Raw genomic sequence first — 24,551 nt, 5'->3', positions numbered from 1 at the left:
AACGGGGAAAGGATTCCCTATTTAATAAATTGTGCTGGGAAAACTGGCTAGCCATATGCAGAAAACAGAAAGTGGATCCCTTCCTTACACCTTATACAAAAATTAACTCAAGGGGGATTAAAGACTTAAATGTAAGACCTAAAACCATAAAAACCCTAGAAGAAAACCTAGGCAGTACCATTCAGGACATAGTCACTTCATGACTAAAACACCAAAAGCAATTGCAACGAAAGCCAAAATTGACAAATGGGATCTAATTAAACTAAAGAACTTCTGCACAGCAAAATAAACTATCATCAGAGTGAACAGGCAACCTACAGAATGGGAGAAAATTTTTGCAATCTATCCATCTGACAAGGTCTAATATCCAGAATCTACAAGGAACTTAAATTTACAAGAAAAAAACAACCCCATCAAAAAGTGGGCAAAGGATATGAACAGACACTTCTCAAAAGAAGACATTTATGTGGCCAACAAACATGAAAAAAAGCTCATCATCACTGATGATTAGAGAAATGCAAGTCAAAACCACAATGAGATACTGTCTCATGCTAGTTAGAATGGCAATCATTAAAAAGTCAGGAGACAACAGATGCTGGTGAGGCTGTGGAGACATAGGAATGCTTTTACACTGTTGGTGGGAGTGTAAACTAGTTCAACCATTGTGGAAGACAGTGTGGCAATTCCTCAAGGATCTAGCACCAGAAATACCATTTGACCCAGCAGTCCCATTACCAGATATATACCCAAAGGATTATAAATCATTCTACTATAAAAACACATGCACATGACATGTTTATTGCAGCACTATTTATAATAGCAAAGACTTGGAACTAACCCAAATGCCCATCAATGATAGACTGGATAAAGAAAATGTGGCACATATATACAATGGAATACTGTGCAGTCATGAAAAAGATGGGTTCATGTCCTTTGTAGGGACATGGATGAGGCTGGAAACCATCATCCTCAGCAAACTAACACAGGAACGGAAAACCAAACACTGCATGTTCTCATCATAACTGGGAGTTGAACAAGGAGAACAAATGGACACAGGGAGGGGAACATCACACACCAGGGCCTGTCCATGTGTGGGGGGCAAGGGGTGAGAGAGAATTAGGACAAATACCTCATGCATGCAGGGCTTAAAACCTAGATGACAGGTTGATGGGTGCGGCAAACCACCATGGCAAATGCATACCTATGTAACAAACCTGCATGTTCTGCACATGTATCCCAGAACTTAAACAAACAAAAAAAGTTGCTACCTCAAGATATTCAAGTGTCACCTTACATATATTGTCCTGACTACCTTGATTCCCTTAGGAATCTTCCATTTCCTCAACTCTAACATGGCACAGCAGTGGGTCTCCAGAACTCATCCAACAGAACTATGTAATCTGGTTTGCCAGGCTTATGCTATATTGGTTGTCAAATATTTTTATTATGATGCTGGGTGATACATTAAACGTATCTTCATAAGGTCACTGAACAACTTCTTGAATTAGAGAAAACTTCTGACTAGCAAGATTCATGGTGCAGACAAAAAGTTTGGAAACACAGATAAATAAATGTAATAATTGGTTTACTAATATCATAAAACTGGTAAAATATCTAGGTTTCCAGATTTTAAGGCCACCTGTATTTTGCTTTCCTTGATTTTCTGCTGACACTATAATTCCACAGGTTTTCATGCCAATAATCAAAAGTCATCATCGTGTAATTTACCTTTTGAAAGAAGGTCTTGATGGTAATTATTTTATATGAATTCATATTCCCAATTTCACTGAATAAGTTTATGAAAATTATAATAATTTATATATAAATAACATCTTACCTACAAAATGAGGGTCTATTACATATTCACTCATTTTTTGAGGTGGAAAATATGGATCCTGAAATTAAAACAGAAGAGAAAGTGAATAGAAATAATTAAATATCAATATAGTTTTTAAACTTAGTATTATTGTTGGTTATAAATGATAAAATGAGATTGAATGTTCTAAATTTGCTTTCTCTTATATAAGGTGTAGAATTTATTTACAGTTTAACCTGTGCAACTGGGAGGTAGTGAGATATATGCATGGATGAAATGTATTAGCAGGTTGTCAAGTTAGGAACCGTCAAGCATTAAGAGAAAACACATAATTACTTCGCATGTCATGAACCTCTTATTCCCTGAGCCCCAGGAAACAAAAATAGTAATTTAAAGAATATATGAAAACAAAAAGATTAATATCAAATAAAACATTTATCAAAAAAGAAGATATAAGTGACATCATAGAAAATGATGGAATAGGATGTCCAAAAATCAGTCCCTCCACGGAAATAAATATAAACTGTCAATGACTGACAGATCAATGATCTCAGAACTCCAGAATATAATCCAAAACTTGCAGCTAACAGGGCACTGCTTAATAAAAAAAAAAGGGGGTGGATGAATTCTGGTATTTGTGGAAAGCTCTGTCAGTTCACTGGCTGATCACTTAGATGATGGATCAGATCACAGACCCACCACAAACAAAGAATACAGTTTTTGCAAAAAATAGTTTACATAAGTCATTAAAAAGGTAATTGTAGCCCTCAACGATCAACAATAGCAACCCCTGGGGAAGGGGGATATTTTCAGAGTTACCACATTATAATATTTAAAATGGCCAATTTTCACCAAAAAATTACAAGACGTACAAAAACAGAAAATATGTCCCATTCACAGGAAAAAAAAACACACACACAAAAAAACAGAAATCTTCCCTGCGGAAGCCAGGACTTTGGACTTACTAGACAAAGATTTTAAAACAACTTTCCTAAATATGCTTAAAGAGCTGACAAAGTACAAAAGGAAGCTAAGCAAATAATGTATGCAAAAAATGAGACTGTCAATAAAGAATAAATTTAAAAAATATAAATTCTACAGTAGAAAGTGTAATAACAGAAATGTAAGATTTATTCAAGGGCTTCAACGGCAGATTAAAGCAGACAGGATGTAGAATTTGTGAACTTGAATATAGGACATCTGAAATTATCCAGAATGAGAAGCAGAAAGAAAAATGAATGAAGAAAAGTGAACAGAGCCTAAATGACCTACAGGACAATCATCAAGTGTGCCATTATACACATTATCAGAGTCACAGGAAATGAGAAAGAATATTTGAGGAATTTACAGCCAAACACTTCCCAAATTTGATGAATGTCATAAATCAATACATCAAAGAAGCTCAAAGAACTCCAATGAGGATAAACTCAAAGTGCATCACAGCAGACATGTTATATAATAAAACTGCCAAAAGATGAAGAGTGAATTTGCAGCAACAGAGAAGTGACTTATATAAAAAGTTATCCTCAATAAGATTACCAGCCAATTTTTATCAATTTTTATCAGAAACTGTTTAAGAAGGCAGTGGAATGACAAAGTGCTGAAAACAAAACAAAACAAAACAAAAAAAGATCTGTCAACCAAGAATCATATAACTAGTAAAAATGAAGAAGAAATTAAGTTAATCCCTAAGATTAAAAATATTTAGGGAGTTTGCCCTGGTGTAGACTGCCCTAAAAGAATTGCCAAGGAAGTTTTTCAGGATAAAGGAAAGGACCCTAGACAGTACTGTGAACACATATGAACAGATAAAGAACTCTGGAAATGGAGGTAAGTGTGGAAAACCATAGTTTTTTTGTTTTGTTTTTTTTTTAAATACAAAGTTATCAGCTTAAATAGCCTGTTAAAACTATAATTTATGTAAGCTTCATGGTAACTATGAAAAGCAAAATCCATAGTAGATTAAAAAAGGATAAAAAGTGAGTACTCAAAGCATATATTATAAAAAAAATCATCCAATAATAAAGGGAGACAGGAATAAAGAAACAAAGGATCTACGAAACAACCACAAAACAATTAACAAAATGGCGGTAGTAAGTTCTTACCTATAAATAATTGCTTTGAATGTAAATGGATTAAATTCTCCAGTTAAACCACATAGAATGACTTGAATCGTTTAAAAACACAAGACCCAATTATATGTTACCTGAGACCCACTTCACCTTTAAGAACACACACAGACTGAAAGTGAAAGGATATAAAAAGATATTCCATGCAAATGGGAATAAGAGCAGGAGTAACTACAGTTATGCCAAAGAAACCAGACCTTAAGTCACAAACTGTGAAAGAGACAAAGGAGGTCATTATATAATTATAAAAGGGTCAATTCATCAGAGAATATAACAATTGTAAATATATATGCACCCAAAATTAGAATAAATATAAAGCAAATATTAATAGATCTGAAGAAGGAGGTAGACTACAATACAACAATAGTAGAGGACTTCAGGCTGGTCTGAGTGTAATGGTGCTTACAACTTAATTGATCACAACCAGTTACAGATTCCTTTGTTTCTTCTCCACTCCAGCTGCTTCACTTGACTAGCTTTAAAAAAAAAAGAAAAAAAAATAGTAGAGGACGTCAGTAATACCCCACTTTCAACACTGGACAGATAATTCAGACAGAAAATTAAGAAGGAAACATTAGGCTTGAACTACACTTTAGACCAAATGGAACTAAAAGGCATGTACAGAACATTCCACCCAACAGCAGCAGCATATACATTCTTTCCCAGAACACACAGAACATTCTCCAGGATAGATCATATGTCAAGCCATAAAACAAGCCTTAACTAATATGTAAGATTGAAATCATATCAACTATGTTTTCTGATGACAATTGTATGAAACCAGAGATGAATTACGAGAGAAATTTTGGAAAATTTACCAATATGTGGAAATTAAACATGTTCCTGAACAATTAATGGGTCAAAGAAGAAACTAAAATAGGAAATTATAAAAATATCCTGACACAAATGAAAATAGACACACAACATACCAGAAATTATAGTATGCAGCAAAGCAGTTCTTTGAGGAAACTTTATAGCAAAAAATGTCTACATCAAAAAAGAAGAAAAATCTCACGCAACCTAATGTTACATCTAAAGCAACTATTAATAGAAAAAGAACAAACTAAGTCCACAGTTAGTAGAAGAAATAATAAAGATCAGAGCAGAAACAAGTAAAATTGAGACTAGAAGAAAGTAGAAAAGATCAATGAAACTAAGCATTGGTTTATTGAAAAAAAAATCAAACTGGCAAACCTCTAACTACATTAAGAAAAAAGAGTAGACTCAAAATCAGAAATGAAAGAGGAGACATTACACTGACATCATAGAACCACAAAGGATTATAAGTCTACTGTGAACAATTAGATATCAATAAGTTGGATAACCTAGAAGAAATGGATATATTCCCAGAAACATGCAACCTATCAAAACTGAGTCATGAACTAACAGAAAACCTGAATAGACCAATGATGAGTAAGGATATTGAAACAGTAATAAAAACTCTCCTGTGAAAGAAATGCCAAGACTTGATGGCTTCACTGCTAAATTCTACCAAACATTTCAATAACTACTTTGAATTCTTCTCAAATGCTTCCAAAAAATTAAAAAGGAGAAAACACCTTCAACCTCAGTTTGCAAGGACAGTGCTACTCTGATACTTAATCCAGACAAGGGCACTGCAAAAAGATAAAGTTATGTCAACATCCCTGATAATGTAGGTGTAAAAATCCTCAACAAAATATTAGCAAACTGAATTTAACAGCACATTAAAAGGATCATTCACGGTGAATAAGTGGGATTTATCTCTGGGATGCAAGGATGGTTCAACATATGTAAGTCAATAAATGTATACACATTAACAGAATTAAGGACAAAACCATATGGTCATCTCAATAGATGCAGAAAAAGCATTTGACAAAATTCAACACACTTTCATGACAGACTCACAGCTAACATTATATACTCAACAGTGAAATTAAAAGCTTTTCCTCTAAGATCAGGCACAAGACAAGGATGTCTACTCTTCCCACTTCTCTCCAATGTACTATACTAGAAGTCCTAGCTAGAGTGATTAGGTAAGGGGAAGATAAACAAATCCAAATTGGAAAGGAATAAGTTAAACTGTTTTCAGACATGATCTTATATTTTAAGAAATTCCTAAGAATGTCACAAAAAACTGTTATAATTAATAAGTAAATTCAGTAAAGGTGCAAGAAATAAAATAACATACAAAAATTAGTTGCATTCCTATATACTAACAAGGAGCTCTCTTAAAAAAAATGAAGAAAACAATTCCATTTACAATATCTACAAAAACGTTTAGAAATTAATTTAACCAAGAATGTAAAGGATCTGTATGCCAAAAACTATAAAACATTGATGAAAGAAATTGAAGAAGACTCAAATGGAAAGATATCTGTGTTCATGAATTCAAAGAACTAATATTGCTTAAATGTACATACTACCCAAAGCAATCTACAGATTCAAGGCATTGCAATCAAAATTCCAACGACATTTTTCACAGAAATAGAAAAAAACACACCTAAAATTCATATGGAAGCATAAATGACCCCAAATAGCCAAAGCAATCCTGAGCAATAAAAGAAAACTAGAGGCTACCAGATTTCAATATCTACTGCAAAGCCATAGTAATCAAAACAGCATGGTACTGGCATAACAATAGACACAAAAAACAATGGATACAATAGAGCACCCAGAAGTAAATTCATGCATTTACAGTCAATTGATATTCAACAAAGGTACCAAGAACATACAATGGGGAAAGGGCAGTCCCTTCAATAAATGGTGATGGGAAAACTGGGTATCCACACGTGGAAGAATGAAACTGGACCCTTATCTTACTCCATATACAAAAATTAACTCAAAATGGACTAAAGACTTAAATGTAAGACCAGAAATTCTAAAACTACACTGGTGTGGGCAATAATTTTTTGGACATAACCCCAAAAGTACAGGCAATGAACTAAAATAGACAAATGGGATTACATCAAACTAAAAAGCAAAAGAAACAATCAACAGAGCAGAGACAATCTACAAAATGGAAAACAAATTATTATTAAACCTTAAGTATGATAAAGGTTAGTATCCAAAATATATGAGGAACTCAATAACAAGAAAACAACTCAAGTTTAAAATGGACTTAAAATAGACATTTCTTGGCCGGGCGCGGTGACTCACGCCTGTAATCCCAGCTCTTTGGGAGGCCGAGGCGGGTGGATCACAAGGTCAGGAGTTCAAGACCAACCTGGCCAAGATGGTGAAACCCATCTCTGCTAAAACCACAAAAAAAAAAAATAGCCTGTGGTGGGCGGTTGCAATCCCAGCTGCTCGGGAGGCTGAGGCAGGAGAATCGCTTGAACCCAGGCAGCAAGTGAGTCAAGATCATGCCACAACATTCCAGTCTGGGTGACAGAACGAGACTTCATCTCAAAAAAAAAAAAAAAAAAAAAAAAAAAAAAAAAAAAAAAAGACATTTCTCGAAGAAGACATACAAATGTCCAACAGGTATATGAAAAGGTGCTCAACCACACTAATCATCAGGGAAATGCAAATTAAAACCATGATGAGATACCACCTCACACCAGTTAGAATGGCTATTATTATTAAAAAGATTAGATAACAAATGTTGCCAAGGATATAGAGCAAGGAAATCTTGCTACACTATTGGTGGGAATATAAATTAGCACAGCCATTATGAAAAAAAGCATAGAGGTTCCTCAGAAAACTAAAAGTAGAGCTACCATATGATCCAACAATCCCACTACTGGGTATATACCACAAGGAAATAAAATGTTGAAGGAATATGCACTCCATGTTTATTTCAGCATTATTCACAATAGCCAAGATATGGAATCAATCTAAGCGTCCATCAATGGGTGAATGAATAAAGAAAATATGCTATATATATATCCAATACTACTCAACCTTTAAAAAGGAGGAAATTCTGTCATTTGCAACAATATGGATAAATCTGGAGAAAAGTATGTTAAGTGAAATAAGCCAAGAATAGAAAAACAAATATTGCATGATCTCATTTATAAGTGGAAATCTATAAATGGTGAACAGATAGATGCAAAGAGTAGAATGTTGGTTGTTACTGGGGCTGGAGGGTAGGGGAATTGGGAGGTGTTGGTCAAAGTATACAAAATTTCAGAGAGAGAGGAAAAATAAGTTTGAGAGATCTACCGTACAACATGGGGATTATAACTAATAGCAATGTATTGTATACTAGAAAATTCCTAAAAGAGTAGAGTTTAAGTTTTCTCACCACAAAAAAAAAATCATATATGAGGTAATAGTGTATGTTACTCAGCTTGATTTAGCCATTAGAGGATTCTCATTCGCTGTCCAGCTTGGAGTACAAGGCGTACCAGCACTCAACTTTCCTCCAGGCAAGTACTTCCTGCCAAGACCTCCGAGAGCTGGAACGACATGTGTCACCTCCCGCTATTTTGTATTTTTAGTAGCGACGATTCACTCTTGCCAGATGGTCTTCGAATCCCTGACCTACAGATTGCCTGCCTAAACCTCCAAAGTGCTTGGGGATACAGCGGAGCCATCACCACCCATGTATATATATACAAACACAGTTTTGTACACCAAATGTAATACAATTAGTCAAATAAAAAATTTAGCCGGGCAGGGCGCAATCTGTAATCCAGCACTTTTGGGATGTGACTGGTACGGGGCTAGATGTGTGTCAGAGATCGGAACCAATCCGGTACACAGTGAAACCCCGTACTAAAAAACAAAAAACGACCAGCAGTGTGCGGGCGCCTGTAGCCAGCTACTAGGGACTGAGCAGGAGAAGGAAACCCGGAGCGCGGAGTCGGGAGCTGAGATCTGCCACTGCCACTCAGTCCGGCGACCAGAGCGAGACCCGCCTCAAAAAAAAAAAAAAATTTTTTTTAAAGGAATGAAGTATTTATACCTGCTACAACATGATGAACCTTAAAAACACTATGCTAAGTAAAAGAAGTCAGACACAAAGGTCATACATTGTACAATTTATTTAACACGAAATATTCAGAATAGGTAAATCCATAGAGACATAGGCAAAATGGTAATTCCAATGGCTTGGGGGATGAGGGAATGGATAACAACTGTTTAATGGGTAGAGGGTTTTCTTTTGGGGTGATAAAAATATTTGGGAATTAATTAGAAGTGGTATTTGCAAAACACTGTGAATATATTAAATGCCACTAAATTTTACACTTTCATTAGTTAATTTTATGTTATGTGAATTTTACCTCAAAAAGTTGGAGGAAGGGCAGGAGGAAGGGTGGGAGGAAGGGCCAGCAGAGTTTTCATTTCTAGTAATGGAAGAATAGCTTGTATTAGACCTACTCTCTCAAGGACTGCAACTATGAATTCTTGGAAAATATAAAAACAACTATTTGGCACTTCCAAGCTTATTCTTAAGACACAGAAAGTTGAAAATACCACAGCTCCCACCCTAACAATAAAATATTGGGCAATTTACAAAATTGTAACACCTTTGAATCCATCAGAGAGCTGTCTTTACAGCGCAACCAATTAACTTGAAATCTAAGAAAGTACAAGCACTTCCAAGGATAGATGGGATATATACACTGACTCATCCAACAAGAGTACAGGAAAAAGACAGGCTCACCAAACGTGCAACTAAGAAGAATTCAAGGCCAGGCGCAGTGGCTCAAACTGTAACCCCAGCACTTTGGGAGGCTGAGGCGGGCAGACTGCCTGAGGTCAGGAGTTTGAGACCAACCTGGCCAATACAGTGAAACCCCGTCTCTACTAAAAATACAAAAATTAGCTGGGCATGGTGGTGGGCTGTAACTCCAGCTACTTACTCGGGAGGCTGAGGCTGGAGAATGGCTTGAACCAGGGACGCGGAGGTAGCAGTGAGCCGAGATCACACCATTGCACTCCAGCCTGGGTGACAGCCAGACTCAAAGAAAAAAAAAAATCAGATAAATTTTGTAAAGAATTGTTAAAGGCTGAGGGTAGGCTAATGTTAGAATATGAAAACCCTTGTAGAGTATTTTGTGCTGACTCACAGACCTTCTCCACAGCCTTCCACTGGTTGTTACGATAAATATTGGAGACCAGGTAGGATGCCAAGGAAAGTCTCCATCAGAGTGTAGACAGAGGAGCAGAGCACCTACTTGCCACAGGGAGAATGGGAAACCCCACCCGCATCATTCTCTAGGAAGCTAAAGCTGAAGTTGATAGTGGAAACCCTTTTGTACCCAATGCATACATGAAGACCTACCCCTGGGGAAAAGGCAGGAAACCATTCTGCTTCCAGATCATTACATGTCTCCTACAATAAGAGAGAGGCAGAAATATTGCTCATTTCTTAGACACTAAAAGACAGAGCTTACCCAAGACAGAGGCACAACCAGGACAAAAGAGAACCTGTGCCTCCCAGTACCAGGCTTTAAAACCCAATACTAAGCAATAGCAGTCCTGTACTGAGGAAGAGATGAGAGTGAAGAAAGAAAAGCTCTCTGAGGTTGAGATGCACAGAGAAAGCCAGAAGCTGGAGGAAGAACAGGAACATTTAAAAAATCTCTCCAGCAAATTAGACCCCACTCTAAGCACAAGATAATGCTAGAGGAATATAAAATCAGTGGTGCACTACAGAGAACAATAACAGAGCCCAAACCCAGCTCAACTCCTTACTAAACTGACTTAATTCCCCACATGAGGAAAGAAAAGGCATATCCATTTCCTACTATGAATGCTTTTTACCTTAATCTGCAGTATTCTATATAGGATATCTAGTTATCAACAAAAAAATTATAAGACGCAAGAAAGCAAGAAAAGGAAATCCACTATTAAGAGATAAAGCATTAAAAAAAACAATCTCACATATATGGCAACTGTTGGAATTACCAACAGGCATTTAAAAATAGTTAAGATTAATATATTAAAGGCTTTAATGAAAATGGTGGATGACTAGATGAACAGAAGGTGAATTTTAGAAGAAAATGGAGACATAGAGTGACAAAAGAAATAACAGAAATAGACACAGTAACTGACATGAAGAATGTCTTTGATGGGCTCAAGAGGCGGACACAGGCAAGGAAATAATCAGTGAACTTGAAGATGTATCAGTAGAAATTACCCAAACTAAAAAACAAAGTGGAAAAAAGTAAAAACAAACAAACAAACAAAAAACCACCACCAACAACAACACAGAATAGAGCACCCAATAACTAATAACTGTGGGACAATATCAAATGACTAAGAGGTATATAATTGGAATCCCAGAAGAGAAAGGAGAGAACAAGGCAAAATATACGTTTGATGGAATAATGGCTGAGAGTTTTCTAAGAAAATAATGAAGGACACCAAACCATAGATTCAAGAAGTTCAGAGAACCTTAAGCAGAAAAAATATCCTGCATACACACCCATCAAACACACACACACACATGCACACACACCTAGATATATATTATTTAACTTGTGGAAAACCAAACATAAATAGAAAAAAACCTTGAAGACAGCCAGAAACAAAAGACACATTACATATAAAGGAAACAAGAACCGCAGCAGACTTCTTGTTTAAAACTATGCAAGCCAGGCAATATGGCAGTGACATCTTTAAACAAAACAAAAATATCTCAACACAGAATTCTATGTAAGAGAAAATATCCTTTAAAAATGAAGGAGAAATAAAGTGCTTTTCGGACAAACAAAACCTAGGAGACCCACACTACATGAAATGAACCTCTTTTAACCAGAATAAATATCCTGCATAAAAGAAGTTCTTCAGCCAGAGTAAATGTGATTATAGCCAGAAATTATATATATGAAAAGAACTTAATATCTCCAAAATGATTAATGTGAAGATAAATATAAAGACATTATTGTTATTTTAGTTACTCTAAAAGGTAACTGAGAGTCTAAAGCAAAAAGATAACTTAGTCCCCAAAGGAGACACATATTATAATTTTTAGTATATGTAAAAGCAAATGTTATGACAATAACACAAAAAATTGAGGGAGGAATTGGGAGTATACTGTTATAAGGTTCTTATGCTATTGTTAGAAGGTAAAGGGTGATTGATTAAATATGTATATTTGTAAAACCTAGACCAATCTCAGGAACTTCAAGATGGCTGACTAGAGACTTCTAGTACATTCACATCCTTCAAAAAGAGGAACCAAAACAGTGAGTAGATAATCATGCTTTGACTAGATCATCTAAGACAGAACACTGGAATTCAACAGAGAAGTTACAGGAAACACCTAAAGCAAGGAAGGAGAGGGAAGCAACCCAGCCAGCTCAGCCAGGATTGGCTGGGACCTGCAAAGGTTCCCCAATGTGTGGAAAGGGGAAGTGAGAGATCCCCACTCCCACCATGGAGTCCTGCAATCCTAGTCAAGGAAGAGCCCTTTGACCCTCACAGGCCCTGAGACTAACAGGAGGAGCTGCCTGGAGAATGCACAACGGCATTGCCCCATAGAGGGAGATCACACTGGGTCCCACACATCCTAAGCTGCTATGGCAAGGTGCTATTTTGAGAGCCCAGCCCCTACCAGACTGCCCTGAGGCCCAACAGCCCATACATCTTCACATCCCTGGAGCCCCATTGACATCTCTCATCCACAGCCAACACTGTGGCTTGCTGCTGCTACTAGGGCCAAAGCATGAGCCACTGGCAGTGATCCCACTGCTCTTAGCAGCAGAGCCACCACACATTTTTACATGCACCAAGAACAGACTCCTGCAGCTTCCATGGCTGCAGGCTGTTGATGCTGAGACTGATACACCTGTGGCTGCTGCCACTAAAAGCCACCCCACCCTCCCAAGCAGCAGGATCTAGAAAAGCAAGAACAACCTGAAATTAGTAGAATAAAGCAAACAATAAAGATCAGAGAAAAAAATTAATGAAATTGAGACTTTAAAAATACAGAAAGTCTACAAAACAAAAAGTTGGCTTTTGAAAGGACAAACAAAAGCAACAACCCTTTAGTGAGACTAAGAAAAAGAGAAGACCTAAATAAAACTAGAAATGAAAGCGAAGCCATAACAATTGAGACCTCAGAAATACAAAGAATCATTAGACACTGTTACGAACAACTATACACCAACAAATTGAAAACCTAGAAGAAATGGATAACTTCTTGGACACACACAATCTACCAAGATTGAAACGTGAAAAAAATGGAAAACCTCAATAAACCAACAGTAAGTAACAAGATTGAAGCTGTAATAAGTCTCCCAACAAAGGAAAGTCCAGGAATTGATGGCTTCACTGCTGAATTCCAAACATTTCAAGAAGAACTAGTAATAATTCTACTCAAACTCTTCAAAAATATTGAAGAGCGGAGAATACTTACAAACTCATTCTACGTGACTAGCATTATCCTGATATCAAAATCAGACAAGAACACAATGAAAAAAGAAAACTACAGGCCAATATCACTGATGAACATAGGTAAAAAAGTTCTCAACAAAATACTAGCGAACTGAATTCAACAACACTTTAAAAAGATCATTCATCATGATCAAATGGGATTCATCCTAGGGATGCAAGGATGGTTCAACATATACAAATCAATAAATGTGATACATGACATTAATGGAACCAAGAATAAAAATCATATGATTTCAACAGATGCTATAAAAGCATTCAATAAAATCCACCATCCTATTATGATAAAAATCCCTGACAAACTAGATACAGAAAGAACATACCTCAAAATAATAGAGGCATATATGACAAACCCACAGCTAGCATCATTCTGATGGCAGAAAAATTGAAAGCCTTTCCTCTAAGATCTGAAACAAGACAGGATGCTCGCTTTTATGACTTTTCTTCAACATAATACTGTAAGTCCTGGCCAGAGCAATTAGGTAAGAGAAAGAAATAAAGGGCATTCAAATTGGAAAGGAAGAAGTCAAATTTGCCTTGTTTGCAAACATGATCTTATATGTAGAAAAGCATAAAAACTCCACCAAAAAACTGTTAGAACTGATAAATTCAGTAAAGTTGCATGATATAAAATCAACATACAAAAATCAGTAGCATTTATTTAAGCCAACAGCAAAAAATCTGAAAAATAAATCAAGGAAGTAATCCCACTTACAATAGCTACAAAGAATATAAAATACCCTCAATTAATCAATTCAGTGAAAGATCTGTACAAGGAAAACTATAAAACATGGATGAAAGAAATTGAAGAGGACACAAAATTGGAAAAATATTCCATGCTCACGGATTGGAAGAATGTTTTTAAAATGACAATTCTACCCAAAGCAACTTAAAGATTCAATGCAATTCCTATAAAACTGACATTCTCCACAGAAATAAAAAAAAACAAACAACATGTATACGGAACTACAAAAGATCCCAACTAGCCAAAGCAACCCTGAGACAAAAGGACAAAGTGGGAGGCATTATATTACCTGATTTTAAAAATCATACAAAACTATAGTAACCAAATCCACTTGGTGTTGGCATAAAAACAAACAGAACAATGGAACAGAAAAGACAACCCAGGTACAAAGTCATGCATTTACAGTCAACTCATTTCAACAGAGGTATCAAGAACACACAATGGAGAAAGTACATCTTTTTAGTAAATTGTACTGGAAAAACCGGATAACTATATGCAGAGTAATGAAATTAGATATTAGTCTCTCACCACATACAAAAATCCAATCAAAATAAAGACTAAAATCCAAGACCTAAACCTATGACACTACTAGAAGAAAACATTAAGGAAACACCCCAAGACATTGGTCTAGGCAAAGATTTTTTGGGCAAGACCTCAAAAGCACAGGCAACTAAAGCATAACTAGACAAATAAAATTCCATAAAGCTAAAAACCTTCTGCACAGCAAAGGAAACAATGAAGTGAAGAGACAGCTCAAGAATAGAATATCTGCAAACTATTCATTTGACAAAGGATTAATAACCAGAATATATAAGGAGTTCAAACAACTCAATAGCAGATGAACAAATCATCAAATTTAAAAATGGACAAATGACCTGAATAAACAAGCAAAAAAAGAAGACATACAAATGGTCAATCAGTATGTGAAAAAATGCTCAATATCACTAATCAGAGAAATGCAAATCAAAACCACAATGAGACATCATCTCACCTCCGTTAAAATGGCTTTTATAAAAAAGACAGCCAATAGCAGATGCCAGAGAGGATGTGGATAAAGGCCAACCCTCATACACTGTTGGTGGTAATGTAAATTAGTACAGCCACTATGGCAAGCTGCATGGAGGTTTCTCAAAAAACCAAAAACAGAACTACTATATGATCCAGCAACTCTACTACTGGGCATATATCCGAAGGAATCAATATATCAAAGAGCTATTTACACTCTCATGTTTATTATAGCACTAATCACAATAGCCAAAATATGGAATCAAGCTAAGTGCCCATTAGTGGATGAATAAATAAAGAAAATATAGTATACATCTGATAAAGATCTAATACCCAGAATCTACAAGGAACTTAAGTTTACAAGAAAAAACACCCCATCAAAAAATGGGCAAAGAATATGAACGAAAGAAGATATTTATGTGGTCAAAAAACATGAAAATAAGTTGAACATCACTGATAATTAGAGAAATGCAAATCAAAACCACAATGAGATAGATACCATCTCATGCCAGTCAGAATGGTGATTATTAAAAAGTCAAGAAACAATAGATGCTAGTGAGGCTGTGAAGAAACAGGAACACTTTTACACTGTTGGTGAGAATGTAAATTAGTTCAACCATTGTGGAACACAGTGCAGCGATTCCTCAAAGATCTAGAACCAGAAACATGATTTGACCTAGCAGTCCCATTACTGGGTATATATACCCAAAGGAATATATGTCATTCTACTATAAAGACACATGCACATGTATGTTTACTGCAGCACTATTTACAATAGCAAAGATATGAAACCAACCAAAATGCCCATCAATGATAGACTGGATAAATTAAATGTGGTACACATATACCATAGAATACTATGCAGCCATAAAAAGGAATGCAATCATGTCCTTTGCAGGGACATGGATGAAGCTGGAAGCCATCATCCTCAGCAAACTAACACAAGAAGAGAAAACCAAACACCGCATGTTCTCACTTGTAAGTGGGAGTTGAACAATAAGAACACACGGACACAAGGAGGAGAACAACACAAATCAGGGCCTGTTGAGGGGTGGGGGTTGAGGGGAGGGAACACAGATGACAGGTTACTAGGTGCAGCAAATCGCCATGGCACACGTGGATACCTATGTAACAAACCAGCATGTTCTGCACATGTATCCCGGAACTTAAAGTAAAATTTAAAAAAAGAAAATGTGGTATTTATACCCAATGGAATACTTTTCAGTCATAAGAATGAAATCCTGTAATTTGCAGCAACATGGATGGAACTGGAGGTTATTACATTAAGTGAAATAAGCCAAGCATAGAAAGACAAATATTGCATATTCTCACTTATATGTGGGAACTAAAAAAGTGGATTTCCTGAAGACAGACTAATGGTTACTAGAGATGGAAGAGTGGCAAGGAGGATTAAGAGAGGTTGATTAATGGGTACAAATACAAAGTTTAATAGAAGAAATAAGATATTATTTGATAGATCAGTAGGATGACTATAGTTTACAGTAACTTGTTGTATATTTCAAAATAGCTTGAATCTGTCTCCCAGGTTCAAGTAATTCTTCTTCCTCAACCTCTTGAGTAGCTGGGATTACAGGCATGTGCCACCACTCCCAGCTAATTGTTGTATCTTTTTTAGTAGAGGTGGCGGTTTTGCCATATTGGCCAGGCTTGTCTCGAACTCCCAACCTCAAGCAATCTGCCCACCTTGGCCTCCCAAAGTGCTGGGATTACAGCATGAGCCACTGCGCCTGGCCCACTTTTTCTTCTTCTTTTTTTAATTTTAGTTTTTAAATTGATAACATAATACATATACGTATTTTGGGGGGCAATCATGATAATTAGTACATTCATATAATTATCACGATTCAAGCCTCTCTTGCAGTGAGCCGAGATTGTGCCACTGCACTCCAGCCTGGGTGACAGAGTGAGACTCTGTCTCAAAAAAAAAAAAAAAAAGGGGACTTCAAAAGATGCTATCAGAGGTAAAACATATTTTGTTATAATAAAAGACAGATTAATCACAAGATACAATAACCATCAATGTATATGTGCCTAATAAAACAGCTTCAAAAAATCAAAAGAGAAAAAACAAAACAAAAGAGCTTCAAAATGTATTAAGTAAAATCTGAGCGCTAAAGAGAGAAATAGACAAATCCACAATCATAACTGGAAATTTTAACATCATTCTTTCAGTAATTTATGAAATAACCAGACACAAATATCAGTAAGACTATAAAAGATCTGAAGGACCCTATCAACTACCTTGATCTAATACATATTTAGAGAACACTACAAAGACAGCAGAATGCACGTTCTTTCAAGTGCACGTGCAACATTCAGCAGGATAGACTGCAAGTAAGTCTCAATAATGGTTTAAAAACTAAAATCTTAAAAAGTATGTTCTTTAACCGTAAAGAAATTAAACTAGATATCAGTAACAGTAAGATATCCAGAAAGTCCCAAATATTTGGAAAGTAAACAATATACTTCAAAATAATCAACTGGTCAAAGAAGAAATTACAAAGTAAGTTAGAAAATATGTCAAAGCTATAATGAAAATACAAGATATAAAAATGTGAGGGATTCATTCAAAGTCATGCTTAGATTAAGGAAATGTATAGCCTTTTATCTGTCTTATTTAAAATAATGGTTTAAAATTGATTTTCAAGCTTAAGAATTTAGAAAAGAAGAGTAAATTAAATAAAAGGAGGTAGAAGAAAATAATAAAAAGTAGAAATTGATGCAACAGAAAACAGGAAACAACAGTGAAGATTAACAAAGCCAAATGTTGTTTCACTGAACAGATTAACAAAATGGATATACTCCTAATAAGACCAATCAAGAAAAAAAGAGAGATAACACAAGTTACCAATATCAAAAATAGAAGAGGTTATAACACTACAGATACTACAAACTTTTAATGATTAATTCAAGCAATAACTCAGGTGAAATTATCCAGCACAAGTTCCTGGAAATAAGCAACTTATCAAAATTGATACAAGAAATAGAAAATCTGAACTGCCCTATATTGATTAAAGACATGGAATTCATAATTTAAAAAATCAATTCATAAAGAAAGCTGCATCAAACATATAAAGCGTATAAGAAAAAACCTAACAAAATATGGATAAAACCTATATGGAGAAAATTATAAAAAATAGTTGAACATTAAAGAAGGCCTAAATAAATAAATATACATTATGTCTTAGTAGGTGTATATGTATGATATCTCATCTTTTTTAAAAAAGGTTCTCTAATTTTATTACATTGTAGTTAGAAAATTCTTTAATATTTAACACCTTAAAATATTTATTGAGACTAGTTTTTTGCACTGGCAGGTGGTCCATTTTTGTAATTTGCCATGGGTGCTAACCTATATCCTTTAATTGCACCTTATTTACTGGTTGGAAGCAGTTTTCATTATATATCTGCCATGCTGTTTGTTAATTATGCTAAAATGTTTATGTCTTACTAATTTTTTTTTTGCCTGTTAGCTCTAGTTAACATAAATAGTAATTTGAAAAAGAATCAGATTAAATTATCTCATTTTCATTGTGAACTTGTCAACTTTGTAATGCTGTTTTTTTTAGCTGTATTTTGAAACTGTTAGTATGTTAATAGCTGCTTAATGGTTCATAGCGGTTGTATGTATTTGGTAAATTGTTTTTGTTTTAAATAATTATATAGTAACCTTCTATTCTCCAAATAATTGTTATCATTTTAAAAACAAATACTAATCTTTAATCAATAGGGATACACCAGCATTCTTTTGGCTAGTATTTGTCCAGTTCACTTTTTCTTTTCAATTTCATCCTTTCTGTGCCCTCAGGTTTTAGATGTGTCTCTGGTAAACAGCATACGAACTCTGAAAATATTTTAAAATGTCGAGTTCATTTATAGTTTTATTGCGGTAATTCACACATTTGGATTTATGTCTACCATTTTATTTTGTTATTCCCGTTAAAATGCTTTTTCTCTAGGCTCATTCCTGAATTCTATGAGAATGAATGAGTTTTTAAATGGCGTTTACTCTCTTTCTAATTTTAGAAGACAAATGCCTTTTTTGATTAATGATTTTCCTTAAATTTTAACATGTATTCTTGATATTTTTCCTTATGAATGGTCATTTAGATGAGTGCTAAATTGTAGTTTTTAGTTATTTTCTCTTAACATTTACTATTTCTTTGTCCTCTGTCCTCTGTTGCTGCTTTTCACAGTTTCATTTACTTGGGAGGCAGACCTTGAGATGGAAATGTATGTATAAAACACTTAGTAGATAGCACTATGGAGATCAACATCTGTGGAAGAGAGGAGAAAGAAACAGGATTGGACAGAAGGAGACGTGGAGCTGCAATGTAGACCCAGTGATGGCCTCAGGAGACTCTGCAGGGAGTGCTGAAGCTGAGATGGCTCTTAAGAGTTCTCTCAATTTGAGGCAATGAGATTGAGCTTTTTAGCACTGGATTGCTCAGTCATTGGATGTTGGCTGTTCCTGTAAGAAGGCACGACCTTGGGAAAAGCAGTTTTATTCAGCTGAAACAGTTCCTAAACAGGGCCGAAAGGTGAGCGCCTTCTTCCAGCAGCATACCAGCAGCTTGAGAGTAAGTCTTAAAATCCTGAGGAAGGACCTGGATGGCAAATCCTGACATTTACAAAGCCCATCCCTTGTGCTACTGAAATTCACTTCCTTCATAGGGGTTCTGGAAGCAGATCCTCCAGGATTCCAGTGGACCTCTCTTCCTAGGAGAAATCCAGATTAGTGGGAAAAACTGTCTCTCACCACTGCAGCTGGCCTCAGAGTCACAACTGAGCCACAATCTTCTTCCTCTCCACTATCCGTTCTAGATTCCTCTAACCTTCTACTAGCACCTCTCCTGATTGGGTGACTAACTCAGTCACCATCACTCATTCCCTGAGGGGTCTGAGCCCCTGGTCACTGCCCTTCTCAAGCTGAGGTAGCTGTCTTGCCCAGTTATCATCAAAATTGGGCAAGGAATTCCCAAGGAGGCACCAAAGTGGATCTCCTACATGCCACACATATTCCTCCATACTCCCACATTTTGTACCAGCAATCCTACCTCTTCTAGGTGATCAGGGTCAATCACTCCTGACAAGATGGTAACTCCTCTTCTTGCTTGCTGGTGCCTTGGCACAAGAAATAGAATTACCATAGTGGTGGTCATAGTTTATAGTTAAATGGAACTCTTCTTGTGAACCCTGATGAAAATATCCCCCATTTGGGAACCCACAGAGCCAAGAATTGTGGCGCAAGAAGTACAAATTCCCCAAGTGGTAAGGTTGCCAGATAAAATACAGGACGCCTAATTAAATTTTAATTTCAGATAAATAACCATCTTTTAAAAGTATAAGTATGTTCCAAATATTGCATGGGACATATTTAAAAATTTGTTTACCTGAAATTCAAATTTAACTGAGTTTCCTACATTTTTATTTGTTAAATTTATGTCCACCCTACTAGGTACATCACTGGAAATGATGCTAAGGAGGGCTCCTTGGTTCTCAGATGCTGAGCTAACACTTCTGTTGTGCCTTTACAAGGTGATTTCATCACTCTTTTGGGAATGATAGAACCAGTCAATAATCATGGGTCCTTCCTGTACTATCTCTAGTATAAAGTGGGTCTCTTGCTTTGATGCAATATTGTATGATATTCTGAGCTATTGATCACACTCTGTAAGCCCTCAAATAGAGGTGCTGGTTGAGTCACTGAAGGCAGGAAAGGGAAATTCATTCCCAGAATATTTACTCATGTCAAAATGAATTATTGCCACTTTCAAGGGGTAAAGTTTCCAAAGTAGTAAACTTGACATTAAGTGACAGGCTGGTCTCAAGAGATACTACTGTTGGCCGATTGGACATTGGGCAGTGTCAATAGTTAAATCAGCCTTGGTAAGTGGGAGCATGTTCTGTTGAGCTCTTGCATAGACTATACTAGCTACCATGACTGCCACTTTATTAGTGCATCTAGGGTGCCAGCTTTGGGGTATCTGATGACAGATGATGACTGCCATCAGCTTGTTGTAATTCCGTCTACTTGACTGTTCAGCTTCTCTCCTGATGGATGTTCTCTGATGGACACTACCATGTGATACAAACGCCTTCAGTCTTTGTGCCTACTCCTGTTTGTCCCATCTACCCTAGGCTTCCCTGACTCTCACCTTCTAGTGTTTTTCCTTCCAGACCCCTGATTAGTTGGCCAAGACATGTGTCACTGCTCATGAATGTTTGTATAGTCAAATCTCACTAAATTCATGATAGGGATTTCCTCTGGGGATAAGAATGGTGAGTGGGATTAGAGGTTAGAGGTTAAGAAAACTTCAATTTTATTTACAAAGTTTTACTTTTATTTAAAAACAGACTTGTAGAAAAAAATGACAAAATGGCAATGATGATAGTAAATGTATCATTTTATCTCTGGACTTCACTGGACAAAAAGACCCAAGAATGGGGATTTTCCCCTCTCACGGTCATTGTCATCAAGGCAGCTGGGATGAATGAAAAAAAGTACACACCTAGGAGACTGAGAATGCCTTTTGGCTTTGTACAAAATATGTTACCTTTGGAAAATTAATTTATACCTCTGGCTATCACTTTCCTTGTCCATAAAACATAGTTACTAAGGCTCTATCAGACCCAGTATTAGATAAATACTTATATGGATTTCTATGTACTGTGCTTCTATGGGAATGCCTGGCTGTATATTAGGGCTATAAAGTTTTTCTTGGATATGGTATCTATGACTTTAAAGAGCTATGGGACCACACTGATGAATGACTGGATAAAGGAACTGGTATATAATGGAATATTGAGCTCTAAAAGAGAATGTGATCTTGCTATTTTCCACAACATGGATGAGTTTGGAGGGCATTATGTTAATGTAAATAAGCCAGACACAGAAAGAAAAATATTGCATGATATAATGAAATCTGATATGTGGAATATGTAGAATATAAAAAATAAAGAAATTCATACATACAGAGAAACAAAGCAGTGGTCACCAGGGGTGTGGGATGGAGGGGGTGAGGAAAGGAAGAGATGTGGGTCAGAGGATATAAAGTAATAGAGGGGAGTGGCCAGGATGGCCAGCTAGAAGCAGCTAATGTGCGTGGCTGTCACAGAGAGGAACAGAAGGGGTGAGTAAGTACAACACCTTCAGATGAAACATCCAGGTACTCAGATTGGGACTAATGAAGGAAACAACTTGACCCATAAAGGACAAAAAAAACCAAGACAGGACAACTGCCCACCTGGGAGCAACAGGGGATCTTCCCCCAACCAGGGAAGTGGTGAGTGAATGAGCAACCCTGGAAACCACGCTTCTCCCACTTATCTTTGCAACCCTTGGGTCAGGAGATCTCCTTGCGGACCACTCCACCAGGGCCTTCAGTCTTCAGTCTGACAGAGCTGTGTGGAGTCTCAGCAGAGCAGCCACTCAGGCATGTGTGGAGACTCTGGAGCCTTAGATACTCAGGCTTTCCAGCAAAAGTAGCTGCAACTCCGGCAAAGTGGGAGGTTATATTCCTGTACATACTCCTAGGAAAGGGACTGAATCCAGGGGGCTGAGCAGCAATGGCCCACACGCTCCACTTCCACAGCATCTCACAAGACAAGACCCACTGGCTTGAAATTCTAGCCAGCTACTAGTTGTGCCATTGCACCTTCCTAAGAAAGAGCTCCAAAGGGAAGGGGCGGGCCACTACCTTTGCCGTTAGGGCCACTTAGCCATTCCAGCCTTTGGGCTTCAGAGTGTGTGAGGTGACCAGGGGCTGAAGTGGACCCCCAGCAGAGCACAGCTGCTCTACCAACACGTGGCCAGACTGCTTTTTCAAGTGGGTCCTGATCCTGTTCCTCCTCACCAGGTGGGAACTCCCAGCTGGGTTCTCTAGCCACTTCCTACAGGTGCCTTTGGGCCAGCAACAGGTCCATACCTCCCTGGGACAATACTCCCAGAGAGGAGGACAGGCTGTCATTTTTGCTCTCTCGCAGCCTTCACTGGTGACACGTCCAGGTTCTGAAAAATCTGAGGTGACTAGGGACCCCAAGCATACTGCAGCAGCCCTATGGAAAAGTGGCCATGCTATAATGTGGGTGGCCGTTCCCATATCTCCTCACTGAGCAGGTCCCCCACGCCTGGGCCTCCAGCCACCCACCACCAGAGTTAGTGAGCCATTACCTGCTCAGCAACTTCCTAGAGCCTCCAGGGGCAACTGAGTATCTCTGCCACTGCCTCTGCAGTGGAACTGTCCTTGCCACCTTCAGACTAACAAAGGAGCAAAGACCCTAAGTTCCTTATCCAAACCTCCAACAATCTGCAGTCAACTCAAAGAAAGGAGGCCAGTCCATCTCCCACATGTCCTACACACTCCCTATGGCTCATCACCAGACAAGGAACCCCTGGCTTAGGCCCACAGCCTCCATCTTGGGCTGACTGTACTGAGTGATTGCTGACCTGGATCTCTCTGGGGAAGAGACCCTAGGAGTCAAGCAAATGACACTTGGCCACAACCACTACTAAGATCTCTTCCTCTGCTGCCTCTAGCAGGAACATAAACACTGAGATCACCCCAGAGCTGTAGTGGGCAGCCCAGGAGTACCAAGTCGTGAACTACATGCTTAACAGGCAGAGGAACCCATACTTTCAGAGCACTGAGAGGGAACACGGCTGCAACTGTGAGGAAATGTAGGGGAGCCACACAACTGAGCAAGAATCTACCAACTGACCAATAAGTGCCAGCTGCTGGATCATACCCCAAAGCTTCAACACCAAAAATAACTCAATAACATACCCCACTCTGAAACCAGACATAAGAAGTCATCTTCAAATAAAGACTGTATATTAGTCTGTTTTCATGCTGCTGATAAAGACATACCCAAGTATGGGAAGAAAAAGAGGTTTAATTGGACTTACAGTTCCACATGGTTGAGGAGGCCTCAGAATCATGGTGAAAGGTGAAGGGCACTTCTTACATGGTGGCAGCAAGAGAAAATGAGGAAGAGGCAAAAGTGGAAATCCCTGATAAACCCATCAGATCTCATGAGATTTATTCAGTATCACAAGAATAGCACAGGAAAGACTGGCCTCCATGATTCAATTACCTTCCCCTTGGTCCCTCCCACAACGTGGGAATTCTGGGAGATACAATTCAAGTTGAGATTTGGGTAAGGACACAGCCAAACCATATCGGACCATACGCAAAGCCTTGGCTCGGTGAAACCATAAAAGAAGTCTATTGACTGTACTCAATCTACACTGTAGTTAAAGAAATACCCACAGGCAGAGATGAGAAAGAACCAATACAAGAACTCCAGTAACTCAAATGGCCAGAATGTCATATGTCCTCCAAACAACTGCACCTGTTCTCCAATAAGAGTTTTTAAGGAGGCTGACCTGGCTGGAATGACATAAATAGAGTTCAAAATATGGATAGGAGCAAAGATCATCGAGATTCAGGATGATGGCAAAACCCAATTCAAGGAAAATAAGAATCACAATAAAGTGATACAG

General features: G+C 37.3%; 1 protein-coding gene across 1 annotated transcript in view; it reads right to left on the bottom strand.

Annotated features, from left to right (window-relative positions):
- Positions 1–24,551, bottom strand: part of CATSPERT (catsper channel auxiliary subunit tau) — a 145,785-nt gene that overhangs the window by 50,298 nt on the left and 70,936 nt on the right. The window contains exon 9 of the mRNA XM_017875604.1: positions 1,838–1,895. Coding sequence (XP_017731093.1) covers positions 1,838–1,895 — 58 coding nt within the window. The remainder of the gene's footprint in view (positions 1–1,837; positions 1,896–24,551) is intronic.

The sequence above is a fragment of the Rhinopithecus bieti genome, unplaced genomic scaffold (genome assembly GCF_001698545.2).
Source record: "Rhinopithecus bieti isolate Rb0 unplaced genomic scaffold, ASM169854v2 scaffold_980, whole genome shotgun sequence".
NCBI lineage: Eukaryota > Metazoa > Chordata > Mammalia > Primates > Cercopithecidae > Rhinopithecus > Rhinopithecus bieti.
This window is presented reverse-complemented; position numbering and strand designations above follow the sequence as displayed.